At 36.7% G+C, this 21,315-nt stretch overlaps 2 protein-coding genes across 13 annotated transcripts in view; one reads left to right on the forward strand and one right to left on the reverse strand.

Moving 5' to 3' along the window:
- The window catches only part of Myo81F (Myosin 81F), a 1,428,838-nt gene that overhangs the window by 1,011,350 nt on the left and 396,173 nt on the right, over positions 1–21,315 (reverse strand). For all 12 annotated transcript variants that reach the window (XR_011419017.1, XM_070216714.1, XM_070216710.1 and 9 more), the window contains one exon: positions 16,057–16,422. Coding sequence is in view for 11 of the 12 variants with exons in the window: in XM_070216714.1 (XP_070072815.1) it covers positions 16,057–16,422 (366 nt within the window). In the remaining variant the exon portion in view is untranslated. The remainder of the gene's footprint in view (positions 1–16,056; positions 16,423–21,315) is intronic.
- LOC138913340 (uncharacterized) overlaps positions 1–21,315 on the forward strand; it is a 275,105-nt gene that overhangs the window by 137,646 nt on the left and 116,144 nt on the right. The window lies entirely within an intron of this gene.

Raw genomic sequence — 21,315 nt, forward strand, 5'->3', positions numbered from 1 at the left:
TCCGTCCTATTTTGGAATATTGTTCTTCAGTTTGGAGTCCACAATATCAAGTGCACATCTACCGTATTGAGTCGGTGCAAAAAAAATTTCTTCTTTTTGCCCTTCGTAGTTTGAACTGGGATCAAAACGTAAGGCTACCTTCCTACCAGAGTAGATTACTATTGCTTAATTTACCTACACTTGAAAACCGTAGAATAATGCTTGGTACTATTTTTATGCAAAATCTTATAAGAGGTGATATTGATTCCGTAGAACTGGTAAACCGTTTAACTTTTAATGTTCCCGTTAGACTAACACGAAATTATTACCCTCTTAATTTGCCTCGTTGTGCATCAAATTTTACTCTGCATGAGCCTTTTCGTGTTCTATGTAAAAATTATAACAATCTTTATCATTTAATTTGCACTTCAACATCTATCCCCGTATTAAAAACTAAAATTTTATCTCATTTGCTTCAATCTTTGTTGTAGTATTTGTAGTATTTGGTTTCATGTCTTTTCCTCGCGAACTCGCATTTTTTCCCTAATTGTTAAAGGGTCCCGCGCGTAACAAGCACGTGCTTGGTATCGTTGGGCCACTTGCTTGTACTGCTTGTAGTGCATCAACGTTCATCATATAGAAAAAAAAAAAAAAAAGCATTCTGTAATCTACAAGGGTATATAAGCTTCGGCTGGCCGAAGGTAGCTTCCCTTCTTGTTTTTAATCAAAATTTTTACAAATCTTTCGTTCAGGGACTAGGCAATAAAATATACTAACGACATTTTTTTGAATTGGGGATTTGAGATGAACCTTTCTTGGGATATGATGTCCACCGCAAGTCACCATCGAAAAAGGACGATCTTGGAATTTGGCCATAACATTTTTATTATTTAATATTTTTTTATGAAAAAATTTCAATAGGTACTTAGAAACATGAACTAAACAACGTCGGCAAAAAACACAGGTACACAGCCAAAAATTTCCACGAACCATTTCAAGTTTTCCATGATATTTGGGTGCTCCTGAGTAAAAGTCCCATACAAAATTATTTTCCATCACCTACAGGTTCCGCGGTATAGCTAAGAATACAAAAAACCGATGTTTGCCGACATTTTGAATTACGTGGCTTATATAATTGGGCTAACCTTTATTATTATCGGTAGGACCTACTCTCAATACATCACGGCATTCCTAAAAAATAGTCCCCATTGTGAACCATTGCCCATGTCTTTGGAATTCGACGCCAAAGTTGAAAATCCCAAAATTGTAGAGATTTTTCTGATGGAAAAACAATTCTGAGGATTAAATCTTGAATGGAAGTAATATTAACTATTCATTGTATCTATTGTTCATTGTATGCTTTAATTTCGGTTTAAAGCGTTTTCATGAGGACATTTTATTGGATTTCTTATACTAATAAAACCGTTTTTTTTATTTCATTATCTACTCCTAAATGTTGTCAAATTTTAAAAAAGTCAAGGCATCCTACAGAATGGGAGTAAACATTTACATTTCTCTATGTATATTCAGTGAACGTATTTTAGTTTCTTAGTTCTAGAGGTTGCCATGACTTATTCTAAATTTGACAACATTTAGGAGTAGATAATGAAATAAAAAAATCGGTTTTAATAGTATAAGAAATCCAATAAAATGTCCTCATGAAAACGCTTTAAACCGAAATTAAAGCATACAATGAACAATAGATACAATGAATAGTTAAAATTACTTCCATTCAAGATTTAATCCTCAGAATTGTTTTTCCGTCAGAAAAATCTCTACAATTTTGGGATTTTCAACTTTGGCGTCGAATTCCAAAGACATGGGCAATGGTTTACAATGGGGACTATTTTTTAGGAATGCCGTGATGTATTGAGAGTAGGTCCTACCGATAATAATAAAGGTTAGTCCAATTATATAAGCCACGTAATTCAAAATGTCGGCAAACATCGGTTTTTTGTATTCTTAGCTATACCGCGGAACCTGTAGGTGATGGAAAATAATTTTGTATGCACCCAAATATCATGGAAAACTTGAAATGGTTCGTGGAAATTTCACAAAGTTTAATTTTGTGTTCCTGTGAAATTTGTAATAATTATTTTTTATGGTGTCAAAAAAAATTCTATCTTTTTAAAAACTTTAACATCGAATCAAACCATGAATCCGTTTGCCTCTGAGAGCTCCGGAAAGAGGACCAATTTCAGCATTTTTCGAACTTTGAGGTCCTTTTCCTAAGAATCCTTGCGTCGGGGAACTTTTAAAAAAACGCAGTTTAACTTGGGAATTCGCAACGAATCCAAAAAGATAGCATCCATCGAAGTAAATTTTTGATGCTGCATAGTGTAAATATAATCAAAATAAATGGAACCAAAATAAAAAAACTGACAAACAGCAAGATCAGGTCCAAAATAAAAGAGTTCCGACAATAATAAAATATTATCATATGATAACTATATTTGATAAACGATACAACTCAGATAAGCTAGTAGGATATAACCTATTAAAAAAATCGGAGCTGTGATTGATACAGCTAAAGGAACGATTAAATATAATGGAAAGGAAGAAAAATTAAATTATAACAACGGAAATAATTTAAATCAACATTTCTTGTCCGAAGAAAACACCATTCCTCCATTAAAGGAATTTATTTAAAAAAAATACTTTGATGAAAAGACTCGAGTCAGATCCGAATCTGAAATGGGAAATCAAAGCGAATTTAATCAAATAAAAAATCCAGAACACGCCGTCGTTGAATTATCCGACAAAAATAAAAGTTTGGGAATTAAAAATCCGGAACACGCCGTCGTTGAAGTATCCGATAACCAAAAAATTAACAATATGAAAATAACATCTGCAAATCAACTAAAAAATTTGGATGATGAAATACTAAGCATTATAAATAAAGAGCATTTGAAAATAAATATGCAAATATATTACATAAATATTCGCGGGGAAATAAACCCCGAAAACGATAGGGCCATATATAGCAAACAATATCCGTATGCTCTATCAGCTTCAGATTTGGTGAACTCAGAAATAGATCGAATGTTAAAAGAGGAAATTATAAGGCCAAGCAGGAGCCCTTATAATTCCCCAATACTAGTAGTACCCAAAAAAGGTTTCAACGAAGATGGAACTCCAAAACTTGTAACGCCGGAACGAAAGAAGTTTCCTAGAACCCAACAGTTTTCTAGAAAACGTACTCAGAATCGAGATAGGAATCGCGGGTGGGATCCTTTAGTACCGTAGCTCTTTCGGTGTGGGGTGGGTGTTAAATTGATTCTTCTTCGACTCTCATCACACAATTAAATTAAGGATCCCTTCTAATCAATCAATAGAACGAATGTTCCGATAAGAGAACGAACAGGAAAATAGCGGACGATAAACTACAATGTATTGGAACTAATACTTTTAATGCGCAACAATCACTAAGATGCGAGAACCCATCCCTACCTCTCAATTTAATGTCGCTTGGAGGCCCCCTAAAAACAGCTGTTGCTATATGTTAAGTCCCCATGTCAACCGGAATTTCTTAATATTTTAGCAGATCATTTTGTTTGTATATTTAAATTTTATTCAAAAGGCATCATCTAGGTAGTTCTTCATTATTTATGCAATTCAATTTAATTAAGCGAGGGACAATTATTTATAATTATTTATAAGCGAAACCAAAACTGACTTTTAGAGTTCGTATGTTTCTGTTGTCTTAATTTAGTTAATAAGTGTGGAGGTATTTAGGGCTCATTGTAATTTAAATATAGCATATAATATTTTTTGTTGTAATTTTATATATGTTGACTTCATATTTGGCAGATTTCAATTCATTGGCAAGCGCAAATCAACTGGAGTATCAGGATTACGTAACTTAACGGTATAAACGAACAGCTATGAATAACTGCATCGCAAAAACATTAAACAACTATCCCATTCATGGGAATACTGTCCCTTTCTTCATTCAGCAGTAGCGTTGAGTTACGTAATCGTGCTACAGTAAATGTAATCTTATTTTTTGTACTGTTTAACTTACATCATTTCAATCCGCGCTGAAAGGCCTTCCGTTGCTGATGATGAGATGATGTCGTGGTGTGCAATTCAATGTTTTAATTTGTTGGTTTTTTAGTTGTGTATTTTATATTTTAATAGTTATTTTTGTTTGATTTTCATTTTCTGTCTGAACTGTTTTTTATACCCTTGCAGAGGGTATTATAATTTTGGTCAGAAGTTTGTAACGCAGTGAAGGAGACGTTTCCGACCCCATAAAGTATATATATTCTTGATCAGGATCAATAGGGGAGTCGAGCCATGTCCGTCTGTCCGTCTGTCCGTCTGACCGTCTGACCGTCTGTCCGTCTGTCCGTCTGTCCGTCTGTATGTCTGTTTCAATACCGTTTGCGAGCTCAGTTTAAAAGCTAGCGCCTTGAAACTTTCACAGTCGTCCTAAAACATGTGTACGCAGATCAAGTTTGAAAGCCGACCCGATCGGACGTCTATATCCTATAGCTCCCATAGGAACAATCGGATATAGCTTTCACAAAAATGAAGATATTTCGCTCAGTGTAAGAGCTATTGGCATGAATCTTTGTAAATCGTATTTTTTTGTGCGTACCTTGATCAGGGTAAAATCGCGTGCGGATCGGACGTCTATATCTTATAGCTCCCATAGGAACAATAGGGTGAAATCGGTCAAAATTTGACGTTTTTCAGGATATTTCGCGCAAAATATTAGCTATTCCCATGAAACTTTCCAAATCGTATTTTTTTGTGCGTACCTTCATAGCTCCCATAGGAACAATAGGGTGAAAAATTGTAAAATTTTATTTTTTCAATTATAAAATATTTTGTTGTTTATTAATTCATGTTGCTAGTCTAGTCAAGTTTTAATTCGTAAAATCTGCAAGGGTATTAAAACTTCGGCTTGCCGAAGTTAGCTTCCGTCCTCGTTTTTTTTTGGTTTTGCATGCGTAGTTATATTCGGTCTTTTGTTTTGGTTTTCAATTTCGGAGTTTGTATTAGGCTACTAAGCGGTACTTCCACACCTATAGTTATCTAAGCTTTTGGGTAGGCTTTCAAAAACACAGAACTTGAAAACAAAATTTTCCACTGCTGGTGTACACAATGCATGTAGATAAAAAGTGATTCCCGTATATTCCACGGAACCTGGTCTCCCGTCAGGGAACACACTCGAATTGAGGTTTTCCCTCAGGAAGCTATAGTATTGTGATCCAACTTCTTCTACTGATGCGGGATGTGGGTGCGTGGCACGTGGTTCCCCTAAAATTCTCCTGGCGGATGAATGATAGACTCCCCGGAACTTGGCCTCACGTCTTGCGGGGTGGTCACTTCCTTTTTCCCCAGTTGGCCATAGGATTGTCACAATAAAGTGAGGCTCAGTGAGCGCCAAAACAACACGCTAGAACAATTTTTCTTTGTGGTTGGGTTAGGTTTTGTGAAAGCCAAATAGAAAATAAGGGGTGGTTTGGTTATTTGCGATTATTGTAGGATATGTTAGGTTTATCCAATAAGAATAATATTCACGGCTGTTGATGCCGCACGGTTATGAATTTTTCTTCAACCGCGTGTTCGGCTCTTTTTTCTACTTTTACGCTTGCGCGCTGGGAAGAGGATCCACGGGCGCCGTGAATATCGATGAAAAAGTCTTTTGCTATTGGAAGGGTTGTTTGTTCTTATAGTTGATTTTTTAAATCTGGTGTCACTCGTTTTCTTTTTTTCTTTTAATTTCCCGAGCCGCCTTCCACTTTGGGTTTTTGTCGATCAGCAAAAGAGAACGAATGGCCACTGGAAGGGCTTTATATAGGGGCATAGAGCTTTTTCTTGGAAAGTAAATTAAGTTGGCTGCAATTCTGTATTCGTCTAGAAAGTTCGACTCACGAACTCGTAAAGCCAACGCTTACGGCGTAGGTGACAAAAATGTCACACACGTAGCGCAGAAAATCACTACTTTTGATTTGTCCCAAAATTTCAACCATTACAAACTCAGACTTGTAATCTAAACTAAAGTCGACCCCTAAAAAACGGTCAGTACCAAATTCCACCCATTTGCGGCTAAAAAAAAAGATTTTTTTAAATATAAAATAAAAACCAAATATAAAGGTGTGCTTAGTTTTCAATTTTAATTTCCGCAGGCGAAGCTGCGGGCTACCGACCCTGCTAGTAGATTATAAAAACTAAATGATAATACAATTCCGGATAGATACGCAACGCAGGATCCTTCGGTAATTTTATCAAATCTTGGGAAATCTAAATACTTTTCCACAATAGATTTAGAATCTGGATTCCATCAGATTCTCATGAGTGTTTTGTTTTTTGTTTTGGACGACTTTTTGTTGGGTTGAGTACTAAGCCTTAGCTATATATATTCCTAAAAACTCCAAGTGTGTGTAAAAATATAACCCAGCCGCAGTAAAAGTTTTCGATTTTTCAAATTGTTCCCCAAAAATTGCACTCTGCATTTTTACTGTGTTCCAGATGCGAGTATATATTTTTACATAAATATTCGGAAATACAGTCCACTCCGACTGCTATTAAAATACAGTACGAGAAGTGTACTAGTCTATGTACATATATCTCAAAATCAATTCCAAAATCCTAATATAATACCACAAATATACACCGGCAAACACTTGCAATTACATCGTGCAGTTATAAACAAACGCACAGACTTACATACACACGAATTCGAAGTCTCCACAATTTCCGCAATCGGTACACATCCGCTATCCAGCTGGTTCGTTACATACGTACGTGCATACACTACCTGTTCAGCTGCGCACCGTGGTTCAAGGATATCAAAAAAATTAAAATATATTATTTTTATACCCTTGCAGAGGGTGTTATGATTTCAGTCAGAAGTTTGCAACGCAGTGAAGGAGACGTTTCCGACCCCATAAAGTATATATATTCTTGATCAGCATCACTAGACGAGTCGATCTATCCATGTCCGTCTGTCTGTCCGTTTCTACGCAAACTAGTCTCTCAGTTTTTAAGCTATCGGTTTGAAACTTTCCCAAAAGTATTCTTTCTATTACAACTATATCTTATTGCTCCCATAGGAAGGATCGGAAAAAAAACGTTAAAAAAATTCTAGCTTCGGTGTTTTTTGAAATGTTGCCTTCTACTCTTGGGGATGATATTTTTTTAATATTTCCGAATTTCGTATTAAATATTTTAAAAATCGGACGACTATATCATATAGTTGCCATAGGACCGATCGGAAAATTAATGGAAAAGTAGTAGAAAATAAATTCTAGCTTCTTTGGTTTTTATTGTTTTCTCTTCTACTGTAGGATATGACTCTTTTTAAATATTTCCGAATTTCAATTTTAATTTGATCAAAATCGGACAACTATATCATATAGCTGTCATAGGAAGGATCGAAAAATTAATAGGAAATTAATTGGAAACAAATTATAGCTTCGTTGATTTTTATTGCCGGCTCGAAAACAGGACTTCCTCGGTCTTGTGGGGAGCTAACGCCAGGCCGGCATGAGGCAACCAGTTCCCCATCGCTCTTATGCTTTCATTCGCTCTAGAGTCGGTATCCGCCAGTTTCTTGGCGACGACAACGAGGGCTACGTCGTTGGCGAACCCGATCACCGTGGTATCCTGGAGGAACTCCAGTCTTAGGACCCCGTCGTACATAGTGTTCCAAAGGAGGGGTGGTGTTCCAGAACGGAGCCTTGTGAAAGCCAGCCGTCACGTCGTATGATGATGCACCTCCGCTTGTTTTGTACATCAGCACTTTGTTGCTGAAGTAACTGTCGATGATGTTAAGCAGGTACCCAGGTGCGTTGAAGTTCCTGAGAGCCTCCATCGTCCGATCCCAGTTAGCCAAATTGAAGGCGTTGCGAATGTCTAGTGTGACCATTAAGCAGTACTTCTTGTCGCCACCCTTTCATCTTGTCCCAGCGATTGCATCACGGGCTACGTCGACGACAGTTTTGACTGCATCCACAGTTGACCGGCGCAAAATGGCGGTGGGATAAGCCGCCGGATGCCTCTAGTGCCGCGTTGAGTCTAGTCGAGATTACTGACTCCAGGACATTTTCTATGGTGACCAGAAGGCAGATGGGTCGGTAGGAGGATGGTTCCCCCGTTGGCTTTCCTGGCTTAGCCAGCAGCAGAAGCTTTTGCCTCTTCCACCTTACCGTCAGCATTGCGTTGTCACGCCTTCTGCAGCATTCCTTATTTTCGCCCTGCATCTTGGGCATCTCTTTCGCAGCAGGGCTGGTCCTGCTGGTTCCTCTATGCATTGGCTGTTGGCGTCTTCCTGCAGAGTCTTCATTTTCTTGAACATATCCTTTATCGGCATGTTGATGTGGCGCACTTGCCTAACGGGTCGAGTATGGTCGAGGATCGACCCGATCTCCACCAGATTGCCGCTGCACTTGAGCTCACGATCGGCCTTCGACTTCTTTGCCGGCGTTTTCCTGTGCTATCCGGTGGGGCTACTGGTCTCCCTCGGCCGCTTAGGCGTGTCTTGCCCGCTCTTCTGGCCAGTGTGGTGTGTGACGTTTTGCTGGAAGGGCCTGGGGACGCTGGCAGAATTGGTGATCGCGGGATCTTCCTGCTGGGCTGGAAAACTCCGGACATGTCCTTCTCGTTCTCCTTTGCATTCACTGAGGTGGCCAAGCCTACCAGCACCTCTTCAGGTTTGGTTAGAATGGGACTTGGGTCCTCCACAATCCGTGCCCCTGCCGTGTATGTGTCCACGGGTGGATTTCCACTCATGTGGTTGCCACCTGGAGTAGTTATGTTTGTTATCGACATTCCTTCTCATGTAGCAGTTTATACCTTCTGCCAGGTTTTTGCATTTTATACCTGCTGCCAGGTTTTAGTACTGCCGGCAACTATTGCGCAGACCTTTATAAACGCGAGCTAAGCCAGAGATAACCAATGGGTTTTAGATCATTTCGATTAAATCAAAATTGCGGATAAAATTTTCATGTTGCACTGTGTTTGTATATCGTAAAGTGAAATAAAGAGTATATTGTTTTTGATGACCTGGATATATGAATACTATATTTAATATACATTTTTCCAGGACAGTAGACAAAATATATTTACAAGCCTTCAACCAACAATTGTTCGTGAAGAATGTGACGTGAAATAAACATATATTTTTTTATGTTGCTGAAAATGATTTATGTGTGTGTGTGTGTGTGCTAGCAACTTGTTGAATTATATTAATATTCACATAATTTAACATTGTGCTACCAGAAAGTGAAGTGAGATAAAGAGTTTATTTTCGATGTTAGAACTCTCAGCATGATAACATTAAAAATATATTTAGAACCTACAAATGAGGAAAGTGAAGTGAAACAAAAGAGAACGCTATTGTCGGGTAGGTGCCCCGACTATCTAATACCCGTCACTCAGCTAAAGGGAGTGCCAACGCTGTACTCGGATTGGTGTCCCAAATATCTAATAATCGTAGCTCAGCTAAAGGGAGTGCGAGGGAGATAGATATATAAACAATTTGATTGCGTATAACTTTTTAATGAATGGTCCGATTTAAAAATCTTTATCTTCTACATTTCGATAGGTAAAAATATACACAACAAAGTTGCTTTTACACTTCTCAGAAATCTTTAAAGATGTGGGCGTTAGTGGGCGATTGTCGTTAGAGGGGCGTGACGCTCGGCTGAAATAAACTTGCGCTGCGTAGGAAGTAGAGCCCTGCATAAATGGATTCAATGAATTATTTTGAATTTTTTTTGTTTTATATGAATGAGTTAATTAGAATTCTGAGTTTAATAGAATTGAATGAATGAATGGCATGAATTCCGAAATAATTCAAACGACAATTTCTTTTAATTTTGTGATTAAATCTGCCTGAATTTTATTTACTAAGCAGTTAACATTGATTTGTTAAAAATTTTCCACCTATTGTTCTTAAAAGAAAGCACAACAAAAATCTGGCAAATTCATAAAAATGATTCATTCAATTCGAAATGAATTAGAAAAACATTCAATTTATTTCACATAGAATTTAATTAAACAAATCTGAAATTTCATGACATACTATGATAAAACAACAATTGAATGATTCACGCAGGGCTCTAGTAGGAAATCCCAACCTTCTAGTTTTTGTAGTTTCCGAGATTTCAGCGTTCATACAGACATGGCTATATCGACTCGGCTAGTGACCCTGATCAAGAATATATATACTTTATAGGGTCGGCAATGCTTTCTTCTAGCTGTTACATACTTTTGCACGAATACAATATACCCTTTTACTCTACGAGTAATAATAAAGTTAAAAGATATTTAATGAAATTTGTAATGCAAATTTTTTCATTATCATTATTAATGGTAATGAAAAAATATCATTGGCATTACTTTTTCTCAAAAGTAATGAAATATTTTTCACAAGCATTACTTTTCTCAAATGTAATGAATTGAAATTCCATTTTCATTATATTTGTCATAAGTAATGAATTGAATTTTCATTAGCATTATATTTGTCAAAAGTAATGCATTAAAAACATTACTTTTTCTAATGATAATGTAAACTGATTTCACTAGCCTTAATTTTTTTAATGATAATGAAAAAGTAATGATAATGCTTAAAGGCACGACTCTGCTAAAAATGGACTTAAGTAGGGGAGAGGTCTGTAGGTTGAGACAGTCTGTAAGTTGAGACACTCAATTTTCTCAAAACTTTTCCACTAAAAAATTTTTTTTTACTTTTTTTTTGGAGTCCCTTTTAGTGACAAATCTTTTGGGGAAAACATTATAAGCCAGGCTCTAGCCAGATTTAAGCTGTGAGAGTCGTGTACCATTTTGCAACAAAAAAGTTTTTGTCTACTTTTTTCAAAATTCCATTTAAAATTAATAACGTCCTTAAATTAACTTGGTAAGAGATTTAAAACATTAGTATATTAACTGTTAACTAATTAAAAAAAGAATCAGCTTAATGTGACAGTCAGAACAAAAGTTATTAATTTTTTCCCGAAACATCCCATTTTGTGTAAGTTTAGACACTTTGAGCGTGTAAGTTGAGACACCCGTTTTTCATACAAAAAGGCCTGAGGCCAACAGAGGTCGCTTTCTGCCTAGTACATTTCTTTGATATTAGGGGAAAAGTGAATGTTTAAAGAGCCTTTTGATTTGGATTATTATTTGGTCTAAGTTCTTAAAAAATGGATGGGAAATGATTTAGGACGAGCTAAAATTGATTAAATTAACATAAATAAATAGTTCCTTATAGATTGAAGTACTTTTTGTGTGAGTATTATTGACTTTAAAAAGTGTCTCAACCTACAGACCTCTTTTTCAAATTGTCATTTTTTGGCACTTTTCAAACAAAAATTTTTTTTTTAGTTTTCCCAGCTAAAAGACTAAGCTTTCGATCGGTACCTAACACGTGAAGTTTTAAAAGCGAATGCCCAAATGGGAGACTAAAACAAAAAGGTGTCTCAACCTACAGACCTCTCCCCTACATGTAACAGTCCATATGAAATATAATCATTAAACTAACCTAAGACAGAACAAAAAGAGATAATAAAATGATAAACGAGAGAATACATCAAGTTTCACTTCTGTCGTGCGTAAGCTTGACACACCCATTTTTTTTTCCAGAATACCTGCTGAGTAACAGAACACATTAAAGCAAGTTCGGTGGCAAAACATTTAGCGGGTTTTTTTCAAAACTATTGCAAGAATACGGACGCGACAGTTACGGACGCAACAAATTGCTACTTAACAAAAAATTGCAACTTTTTATTTTGTTAAAATATTGCAGAGCTATTATACGTAATAGTAAAGTTCGTACTGTTAAGTTTGGCTAAATTATTTTAGCCTTACTCACCTCTAGTTTTTATATAGCTTGTTCTATGAAAATTATATATATTTATATTTTAATAAATTATGTTTTTAGTTGGAAAGGCTGCAAGGACCATACAAATTCCGAATTGTCTGGTAATAGATGCATGGTGTATTTTAAAATCTGTCCAACACTTTTACATTTAAATTGTAGGGGTAACGAAAATTCCTTTGGCACGGAATGTAATGAAGTTTTATTTTGTTCCAAATATCCTTGTTTTAGACATAAAAGCTGGTTTATATGGGTGCGTGTCATAACGCCCGGTGTCATAGCGCCCGCGGTCCCGTGGGCCTTATGACACTTTTAAAAGTGTCATAACGCCCGCAACTTCTAAAAAAATTCTAAAATGCATTTTGAGTTAATGAGAATACAGATAAGGGAATTACTTTTTGTTGTAAAGCGCATTCGAATCAATGAGATTACCGAGAAGAGAGTACCGTTTGTTATGATACCTTTCATGCTTTTTCATATTTTAGTCAGTTAAACATTTCAGGAGTTATGTTCCGGTTCTGATTCAGAAGATGAAGATGTGGAAAATACTTTGCAGTTCAGCCAAATGGCTGACGTGCTAAAATGTATTATTTGCATTGATAGGCCGCGTGACGTAGTTTTTCTTCCATGTAGGCACTTCAAAATATGCTTTGAGTGCTTCAAAAATCTGGAACAGCGTTCAAAAAACTCTCTAATGCTCTGCCTGTACTGCAGACAGATAGTTGAAAATCATTTACAAGTATTTCAATAAATTGTTAAATAGACCGCAAACAAAAATCGCGCGATTTTTTAGAAAAAAAATGTTTACCTGCGGCGCTTTTAGCGCCTGCGGGCGTAATGACACCGGGCGTTATGACATGCACCCGGTTTATATGTGTCGCGAACTGGATGAGTGAAAAGAAAAAATGAGGTTTTTACGGACGCGACATTAAAAATTTTTAAAAACAAGCTTCAATAAAAACACCTAATCCATTAATATTAAAGAAGTCTTAATTGTTCCTGATAGCATTTGCCTTAAACTAGTTTGTAGGATTGGTTGCTTGATCTTGAGACTTCCACAGAAGGCATAGCAATATTACGAAAACACATCAAAATGTTGCTGAGATATACAGTATGTGTTGCTCGTGTTTGAAACCTTCATATCTTTGTGTAAAAAATAATTTAAAAGGAAATGTAATTGGTTCACAAATTAAGGATCCGAATGCTATTTTTAAAACCAAAAAATAAAATTTTCCGCCAGCTTTTAGTTTTTGCGGTTTTTTTTTTACATTTTCCTGGAAATGCCGATATGTATTTTCAAATAAATGGTCCATATATTACCTTAAATTTTTAAAGTTGTAAGGCAAAGGAAAGGCAAAACTGTCAAAAAAGACCGTTTCTACTGAGCATTTCATTTTGTTCACCTACTAACAGTTTTTTGGGACCGTTTCATACAAACGGTCCTAAAGTCGGTTTTTGAAGGACAGAAAAAATTTATTTTCAGTCGAGAACGGTCAATCGAAAACCGAAACAAACTGAAACGAAGTGTTTCGCTCAGACCAAAACCAAATTTTTAAATTTGCTCTGACTGCAAACGATCTAGCACGTCATCGATTAACGTCATCAGAAAGTTGTCCCTTTTTATACCCTTGCAGAGCGTATTATGATTTCAGTCAGAAGTTTGCAACGCAGTGAAGGAGACGTTTCCGATCCCAAAAAGTATATATATTCTCGATCAGCATCACTAGACGAGTCGATCTAGCCATGTCCGTCTATCCGTCTGTCCGTCTGTCTGTTTCTACGCAAACTAGTCTCTCAGTTTTTGAGCTATCGGAATGAAACTTTCCCAAAAGTCTTATTTTTATCGCAGGTAGTATTTATGTCGGAACCGACCGGATCAGACAACTATATCTTATAGTTCCCATAGGAAGAAAACGTAAAGAAATTCTTGCTTCGGTGTTTTCTCAAATATTACCTTCTACTCTTGGGAATATTATTTGTTATATATTTCTGAATTTCGAATTAAATATTTAAAAAATCGGATCACTATATCATATAGCTGCCATAGGAACGGTCGAAAAATTAAATGTAAATTAATAGGAAAAAAAATATATCTTTGTTGATTTTTATTACATTCTCTTCTACTCTGGGATATGACTATTTTTAAATATTTCCAAATTTCGATTTTAATTTTAAAAAAGATCGAACTACTGTTTTATATTATATAGCATCCATAGAAACGATCGAAAAATTAATTTGAAATAATAGGAATTTTGACATTTTTGCGATTTGTAAATTTACAGAATGATCTGCAAGCGTATATAAGCTTCGGCCTGCCGAAGCTAGGTTCCTTTCTTGTTATTTTCATATTAAGTCTCCTGTAATCGCAACAGAAACGTTTCGATTAATCTTTCTTTGACACTAACACCTCAGGTGAGTCGTAATCTGAGCAACTTGGAATAACGATCCCTGCATCTAGCCATTCCCGAACTTGTTTTTCGATAGAGCCCGGTTCTCGTAGAATGTTCGCCTCGGATGTTGAATTATTGGTACATCATCTTCCATCTTATTTTCATCTCGACTGGAGACCTTATTGTCTGTTTCGGTCTTTCTATGTCCAAGTGCGAGTGCGAGGGAGATAGATATATAAATTTTGATTGCGTATAGCTGTTTAATGAATGGTCCGATTTGAAAAATGTCTTCTACATTTCGATAGGTAGAAATATACACAACAAAATTGCATTTATACTTCTCGGAAATCTTTAAAGATGTGGGCGCAGGACACATTTTAAAATCGTTAATGGGCGATTGTGGGCGTTAGAGGGGGCGTGGCGCTCGGCTGAAATAAACTTGCGCTGTGTAGGAAGCCCAAGAATATGTGTGGATCATCTTAACCTTCTAGCTTTTGTAGTTTCCGATATCTATGCGTTCATATGGACAGACAGACGGACATGGCTAGCTATTAAATACTTTTGCACGAATACAATATACCCTTTTACTCTACGAGTAACGGGTATAATTAGAATAGAATAAATAATTGTATTATTTTTAAGATTTTTTAATATTCCCCAAAAATAATGATTATTTCATCAAAATATTCATTAGTTCTGATCGGAAAAAATAAAACTCAAATATAATTATAATTATTGTAGATTTATATTTTTTTGATCAAAAACAAAACTCACTTGCACGCCACGGATTTTCTATACCGGTTTTGGGCGTTATAATTGTCCTATGATAGGAATGCAGACGTACTACCTGTGACAAAAAAAGGTTGGACTTGGCCTCTGCATCCCGTTAAATGGCATTTTAATTTTAGTTAGTAAAGGAGAGACTTCCAGCCTTTGTTTTTGTTTATGTATTAAAACATGGATTTCATATATGTATTATTTATATCTCTTCACTCTGAGTGCGTTCGCACATGGTGAAAATACATATATACACATAAATATACAAATATATATAAAATATAAATATACATATCTTTATATATTTATGCGCAAATACATAGGTATATACACATAAAATATAAATATATATATCTCTTCTTTCGTGTCTTCGCTCTGAGCGCGCAGAGCGAGAACGTTTGTCAGCGGTGATAGGGAAGACAAAGTCAACCTTTTAACTTTCGAAAATTATTGAAATTTGATATTTTCGAAACTGGACGTCAAAAAAACTAAAGGGTGGGAAGAAGTGGTTTAACGATTCCCGTTTTCCAAATTCGATAACACTAGTTTACAGCAAAAACGCTCCACAGCAATTGACTGCAAATTCTGTTAGTGTTGAAGCCCTAGATCACGAAAATACCACTAATTTTTTTTTTCGATGGCACAATTTTTAAAAGATTTTTTAAAGTTTAAAATGTTAAATTTCTGACTTTTTTCGAATTTTTTCCTATATTACGGCTCATATCCACCCAATTGGGCCAGTTTTCGTTTCATTTTAAAGTCAATAGATCAGAGCTTAATACAGATCATTATGATTGGATAAGTAATGGCAGCGCAGCAGCTCGACAAAAATGAAAAATGTGTTTTTTGGTCGTATGTAAGTCGGCTGTATATATCGTAAAAACTCGAAATAAATCCGTTGAAAAAGCATAATGGGTACAAACTTTGTTTTTAAGCTGTTTGGGGCCACTGAGCGGCCATGTCGGATCTTATAAATCTTTAGAGATAAGGTTTTTGTTTGCAAACTGTTCTTATTTTCAAATCTAGCTCAAACTTATATAATTTCTTAAAAAAAAAACATTTTAAAATATATTTTACCTGGTATTTTGATAAATCCTTTACAAACATATCTTCGCTGCAACTCATGTAATCAAACAACACATCTTGTTGAACATCTCGATTTTTTTCGACAAATCCATCAGCGACGTAAATTACACTACCAGCGTAGTGTTTTATTCCGAACTCTGTTTCCCAATGACGACGATCAAAACCTTTTATATAACTTGGATGAAACTCGAACTCGGAGTGCATATTGCTTAAATATGCTGAATCGGAACCCTTTGGCATATGACACTGTTCTGTCAATAACTTGAACACACATCGGGGAGGTTTTTCTATTATTTCCAAGCATTGAGAGTTATCTGTGAACTCCACGTGATTAAAGCATATTTCCTCTTGTTTGTACTGGAAAAAACGTTTAATAATAAAAAATGTACAAATTATTAATTATTATTTAAAAGATAAATACGAAATATTATTATTTTGAATTTGTTGTTTTTTTAGAGTTTAACCGAATTAAATAAATGTGAAGGTTATTCATTATAATTATTAATATTAATATTATTATCTAAATCAATATTTGTCTTGTTTAAAAAACGGTCAGTAGCAAATTCCACCCAGAACGGATTGACATAAAAATCTAGAAAAATCACAGTAATTACTAAAATAATTAGGAGCCGCGTAAGGGGTACTTTGTAGAACAAAACACGACCCCAAAGTGCCCCAAAATTCGATATGGTTGTTTTTTTAATTCTTTCTTTTGTCATAATCTTATGGCATACCCGCAAATAGCTGTATTTAAATTTCTTGGAGATTCAGCATCCTTAACCAAGTCCCCAATATTTTCAAATTTGGCTAACCTGATGTGACGTCACGCCTCCCCATATGTTTGTATGTATGTTCTGGTGGCGCATGTATGTATGTATGTCCTGCTGTCGCACTTTAAGTGTGACCGCGCAAGGGGAAAATGAAAATACCATAGCCAACACTCATAACACGTTTTAAATGCGCGGTTAAAAAATCGATTATATCGCAAATCTTTTCTTTTGCGCCTTTTTCTTAAGTAAACGTTAAATTTTAAAGTATTGGTAGACTTTACAGAAATCCCATTAAGCTGAATTTTACAGTCGAAATTTTCCTTAAAATTGCTTCTGTTTCTTAAAATGCAAAAGCCCGATCAGCAAACTATTTATTAGTTTTCAAATGTTGAGTTATCGACAAACTTTGGATTTGTAAAAAACAAAAACAAACAATGATTTGCTCTGCTATGTACACACACACGCAAAAAATAAATATATCCAAAAAATGCGTATTTTACACACACAGCCATTAGATACATCCGAGCGGGAAAGTGAGAAGTTTGTTTTTGTGTTCTTCAAATCCTGTTCCTTTTTGTAGGCGGCGGTGTGGGGATAGATAATTTCTGAGCGTTAAATGGGGGTGGGTTTCTGAGTAGCATTAATATCAGGCCACTTATGCGCTGTGTGATCCTGTGTGAAATCCTATGATTTACACCAAAACCAAAAGACTTTTTCTCTCATTTAGTTTTAATTTTTAGTAATCTTAAAATTCGTAGAAAAAATATTAATAACACAGGTACACAGCCAAAAATTTCCACGAACCAAGTTACATTTAGAGCCGTTTTCTCGTCCGTTTGTTAAATTTAAAGTAGGGTTAAAACAATGATTTCCCATACGATTTCAAGGTTTTAAACCTACTTTAAATTTAACAAACGGACGAGAAGACGGCCCTTAATCTCATTGTTTAGAAGATAGCTAGAGTGTTGTTGAAACCTTTAAATGAATCGTTAAAGTTTAAGGATAAACTTTACCGAAGATTTTTTTATATTCAGTTTTAAAGTGCCATATTTCGACGTTTAAATTGTAATTTTAGAAAGGGTATTAAAAAAAATAAAAAGCCTTAAATGTAAGCGGTCACATTTTTTTAAATTTAATAATGTCTTAAACTTTTTTTTGGCGAAAACACGGAATCAATTGGTTAAACGGTTTAACCTCAAGAACTTTTGAAAAGAAACTTGTCTCGTTTTCAAATTGGAAGCGATTGGGACGATTGGGATATTGGAGCCGCAATAAGCCTTAGCAAATCAGTTTAAAGATATGTAATGTAAAAATAATAAAAATGTATATTAATACAAGCAGGGTCTGTAGCCCGCAGCTTCGCCTGCGGAAATTAAAACTGAAAATTATGCATACCTTTATATTTGCTAATTATTTTAAATCTACAAATTCTTTATTTTTAGCCTATTGCCGAGAAAAGATTTTATCATAACTTTTTTCTTATTTTCCGAAAAGACAACAGTATATTGTCCTATGCAGGCTACTTAAAATATATAAAAAAAAAAAACTTGCGAAAAAATTTATAAAATTCTTATTGCTTGCGTAAGTTGCGTAAGCTGCACAGAACAGAAACAAATTAATTTTTCGACACAAATCCTTACACTAATTTTCTTCACAACATTAGTACTTTGTAAGCCAGCACCATCACACTTAGAAAACCGGGTTGGGTCTCGTCGTGGCCGCGCCCCTCCAGCCGGCACCGACTCTCCCCGCCCCCCAACTGCATTTTCAAAAGTTGCATTGCTAACTTTATGCATATTGTATTTTCTAAAGTTTTGACTTTTTCAAAATTCTAAAGGGTGGACAATCGTGGACAAACGATAGACAAACAATTCCATACAAAAAAATTTGAAAAATTAAACCTTTTGATTTTCGAAAATTTTCGAAATCCCATATTTTTGAAACTGGACGTGGAGAAAAAAATCTAAAAGGTGGCCATATTAAAGATTCGAAATTTTAATTTTACCCGACCCAGCTTCTATGAGCTGGTAATCGGTTTAAAAACATTTTTAAATTAAATTTTAAGAGGTGGGCAGTCAATATTTTTTGTTTTAATGGGTGGGCAAACGATTATTTTCATTAATATTCAGTTTTAAAGGGTGGGCAGTAAATATTTTTTAGTTTGTAACGAACCTGTTTTGGGAGGCGGTATAGCTCGCCGTGGTCAGGGTTCGTGACAGATATTTATAGTTCCTCTACAGATCGATTTACCTCCCTTTCCCCAATAAGAACTCAGAGGGATAGAACTATAAAGTAGGTGTGTATTTCGTAGTGATTTGTACAGTGGGCCTTTGTCGGGTGATGACGTGTAGGTGAGTCGACACCGCTTGCTTCGGTGGTTCGGAGATACGGGAAGGCCGAAGACCGGACTGCTTGCTGTCGGTTTGGCGCTCCGGGAGGGCCGAGTGGTGAACTGCTTGTTGTCGGGATCCGATGATACTGAAGCGATATCATGAACTGCTTGCCGTCGTTGATCCGACGCTACGGAAGCGTGAGTGATGATCTGCTTGCCGTCGTTGATCCGACGCTACGGAAGCGTGCGTGATGATCTGCTTGCCGTCGTGGATCGATGCTACGGAAGCGATATGATGAACTGCTTGCCGTCGTTGATCCGACGCTACGGAAGCGTGTGTGATGATCTGCTTGCCGTCGTGGATCGATGCTACGAAAGCGATATGATGAACTGCTTGCCGTTGTTGATCCGACGCTACGGAAGCGTGTGTGATGAGATCGTGTCGGTGCTGCGGGTGGGCCGAGTGATCGTGTTGACGTTGCAGATGGGCCGAGTGATCGTGTTGACGTTGCAGATGGGCCGAGTGGTCGCGTTGATGCTGCAGATGGCCAGGTTATCGCGTTGGCGCTGTGGATGGCCGGGTTATCACGTTGGCGCTGCGGGTGGCCGGGTGATCGCGTTGGCGCTGCGGATGGCCGAGTGACCGCATTGGTGCTGCGGATGGCCGAGTGTGAGTTGCTTCGTCGTGCGTACGTCGTGTACGTCGGGTTCGTAGTGTTCTGGGTCGTTGGGAACGATCTACTTGGATTTCTAGTGGGATAGGGCATCGTTAGTTTCGACCTGCCGTTTCTACATCCGTTTCGTTTCCGGGTCGGAAGCCGGAAACGTGACGTCTGGGGGAACTCACTGAGGTGGGCCTGAATTACGTAAACCGGGCCGCCTCAGTGATCACGACTGGGTCTGGGCTGATTTCAGGGAAACCACACCGGGACGCCAGTGATCCTCACCAGGTCGCAGAGTCGATTTAAAACCGCACTCTTACGGATCCACTACCAATACCAAGATTATCTACCAGAACACTTACCCGGATATTTCTCCTTGTTGCTGATGTTTCCTCGAAGATCGTCGGAACGCAAGCGACTCATCTGGGGTCTTGCCTCTGCTTATATAGGCCCCGTTGAGTGTGGCCAGAGCGGTCGATGTTGAGAATACCGCTATCGGGTACCCACTATAGTGATGGTATTAGTTTATCGAAGTATCGGTAGGGTTAGTGTGGCCAAAGTATCTGGTTGGGCGCGCGTTTTGAACGTATGTGATTTTGGCGCGTATTTTGAATGTGGTGCGGCGTAGGGAGAAATAAAAAAGATAGATGTGTTTTTGGAATGTTCTTTTTTATTATTTGTGACGTTGTGTCGTAACAAGTTTTAAGGGGTAGGCAAACGTTTGTTTTTATAAAAATGTGTTTTAAAGGGTGGGCAGTCAGTTTTGTTTAGTTTTAAGGGGTGGGCAAACGTTTGTTTTTATAAAAATTTATTTTTAAAGGGTGGGCAGTGAATATTTTTTTAACTGGACGTGGCCAAAAAAAACTAATTGGTGGGCAAACATGGGCAAAAGATGGGCAAACGATTCCGCTTTTGAAATTTCAAAAATTTCATTTTTGTCAACCCAGCTTCTTTGAGCTCAAAAATCATCTTGATCGGAGCAACGGTTTATATTTTTTAATTTTTTTTTTGATTTATCATGACAACAATAAGGAGCACGATAATTATTGGCCAAAAATCATATAGCATCAAGGCCATCTATTGGCTACCGTCAACAATTTTTTCTGAGTCTTGGGAATCTCATTTGCGATGTGCTAATTGCTTTTTCGACCACAGAAGTATTTAATATTTTTTTTCTTCTTCTTGGACGTTGATGCACTATGGTCAGTACTATCAAGTGGCCCTTACGACACCAAACAATGCGTGTTACGCGCGGGGTCCTACACCATTTTGGGCGAGTAAACGAAATCGCGAACAAAGAAGACAATTTCACAATAGACAATTAAAGATACATGCAGGTAAAAATACGAATAGTCAAGATACGTAAAGTAAAACTAATTAGTTGCTTAGTAGGATAGTATTATTAATTTAAAGATAGGCAGTGAGTCGGTATTAGATATTAGGTGATATAGTCTATTATAGTCATTGCAGAGTACTCTAAAAGGTT

The sequence above is a fragment of the Drosophila takahashii genome, chromosome 3R (genome assembly GCF_030179915.1).
Source record: "Drosophila takahashii strain IR98-3 E-12201 chromosome 3R, DtakHiC1v2, whole genome shotgun sequence".
Taxonomy (NCBI): Eukaryota; Metazoa; Arthropoda; class Insecta; order Diptera; family Drosophilidae; genus Drosophila; species Drosophila takahashii.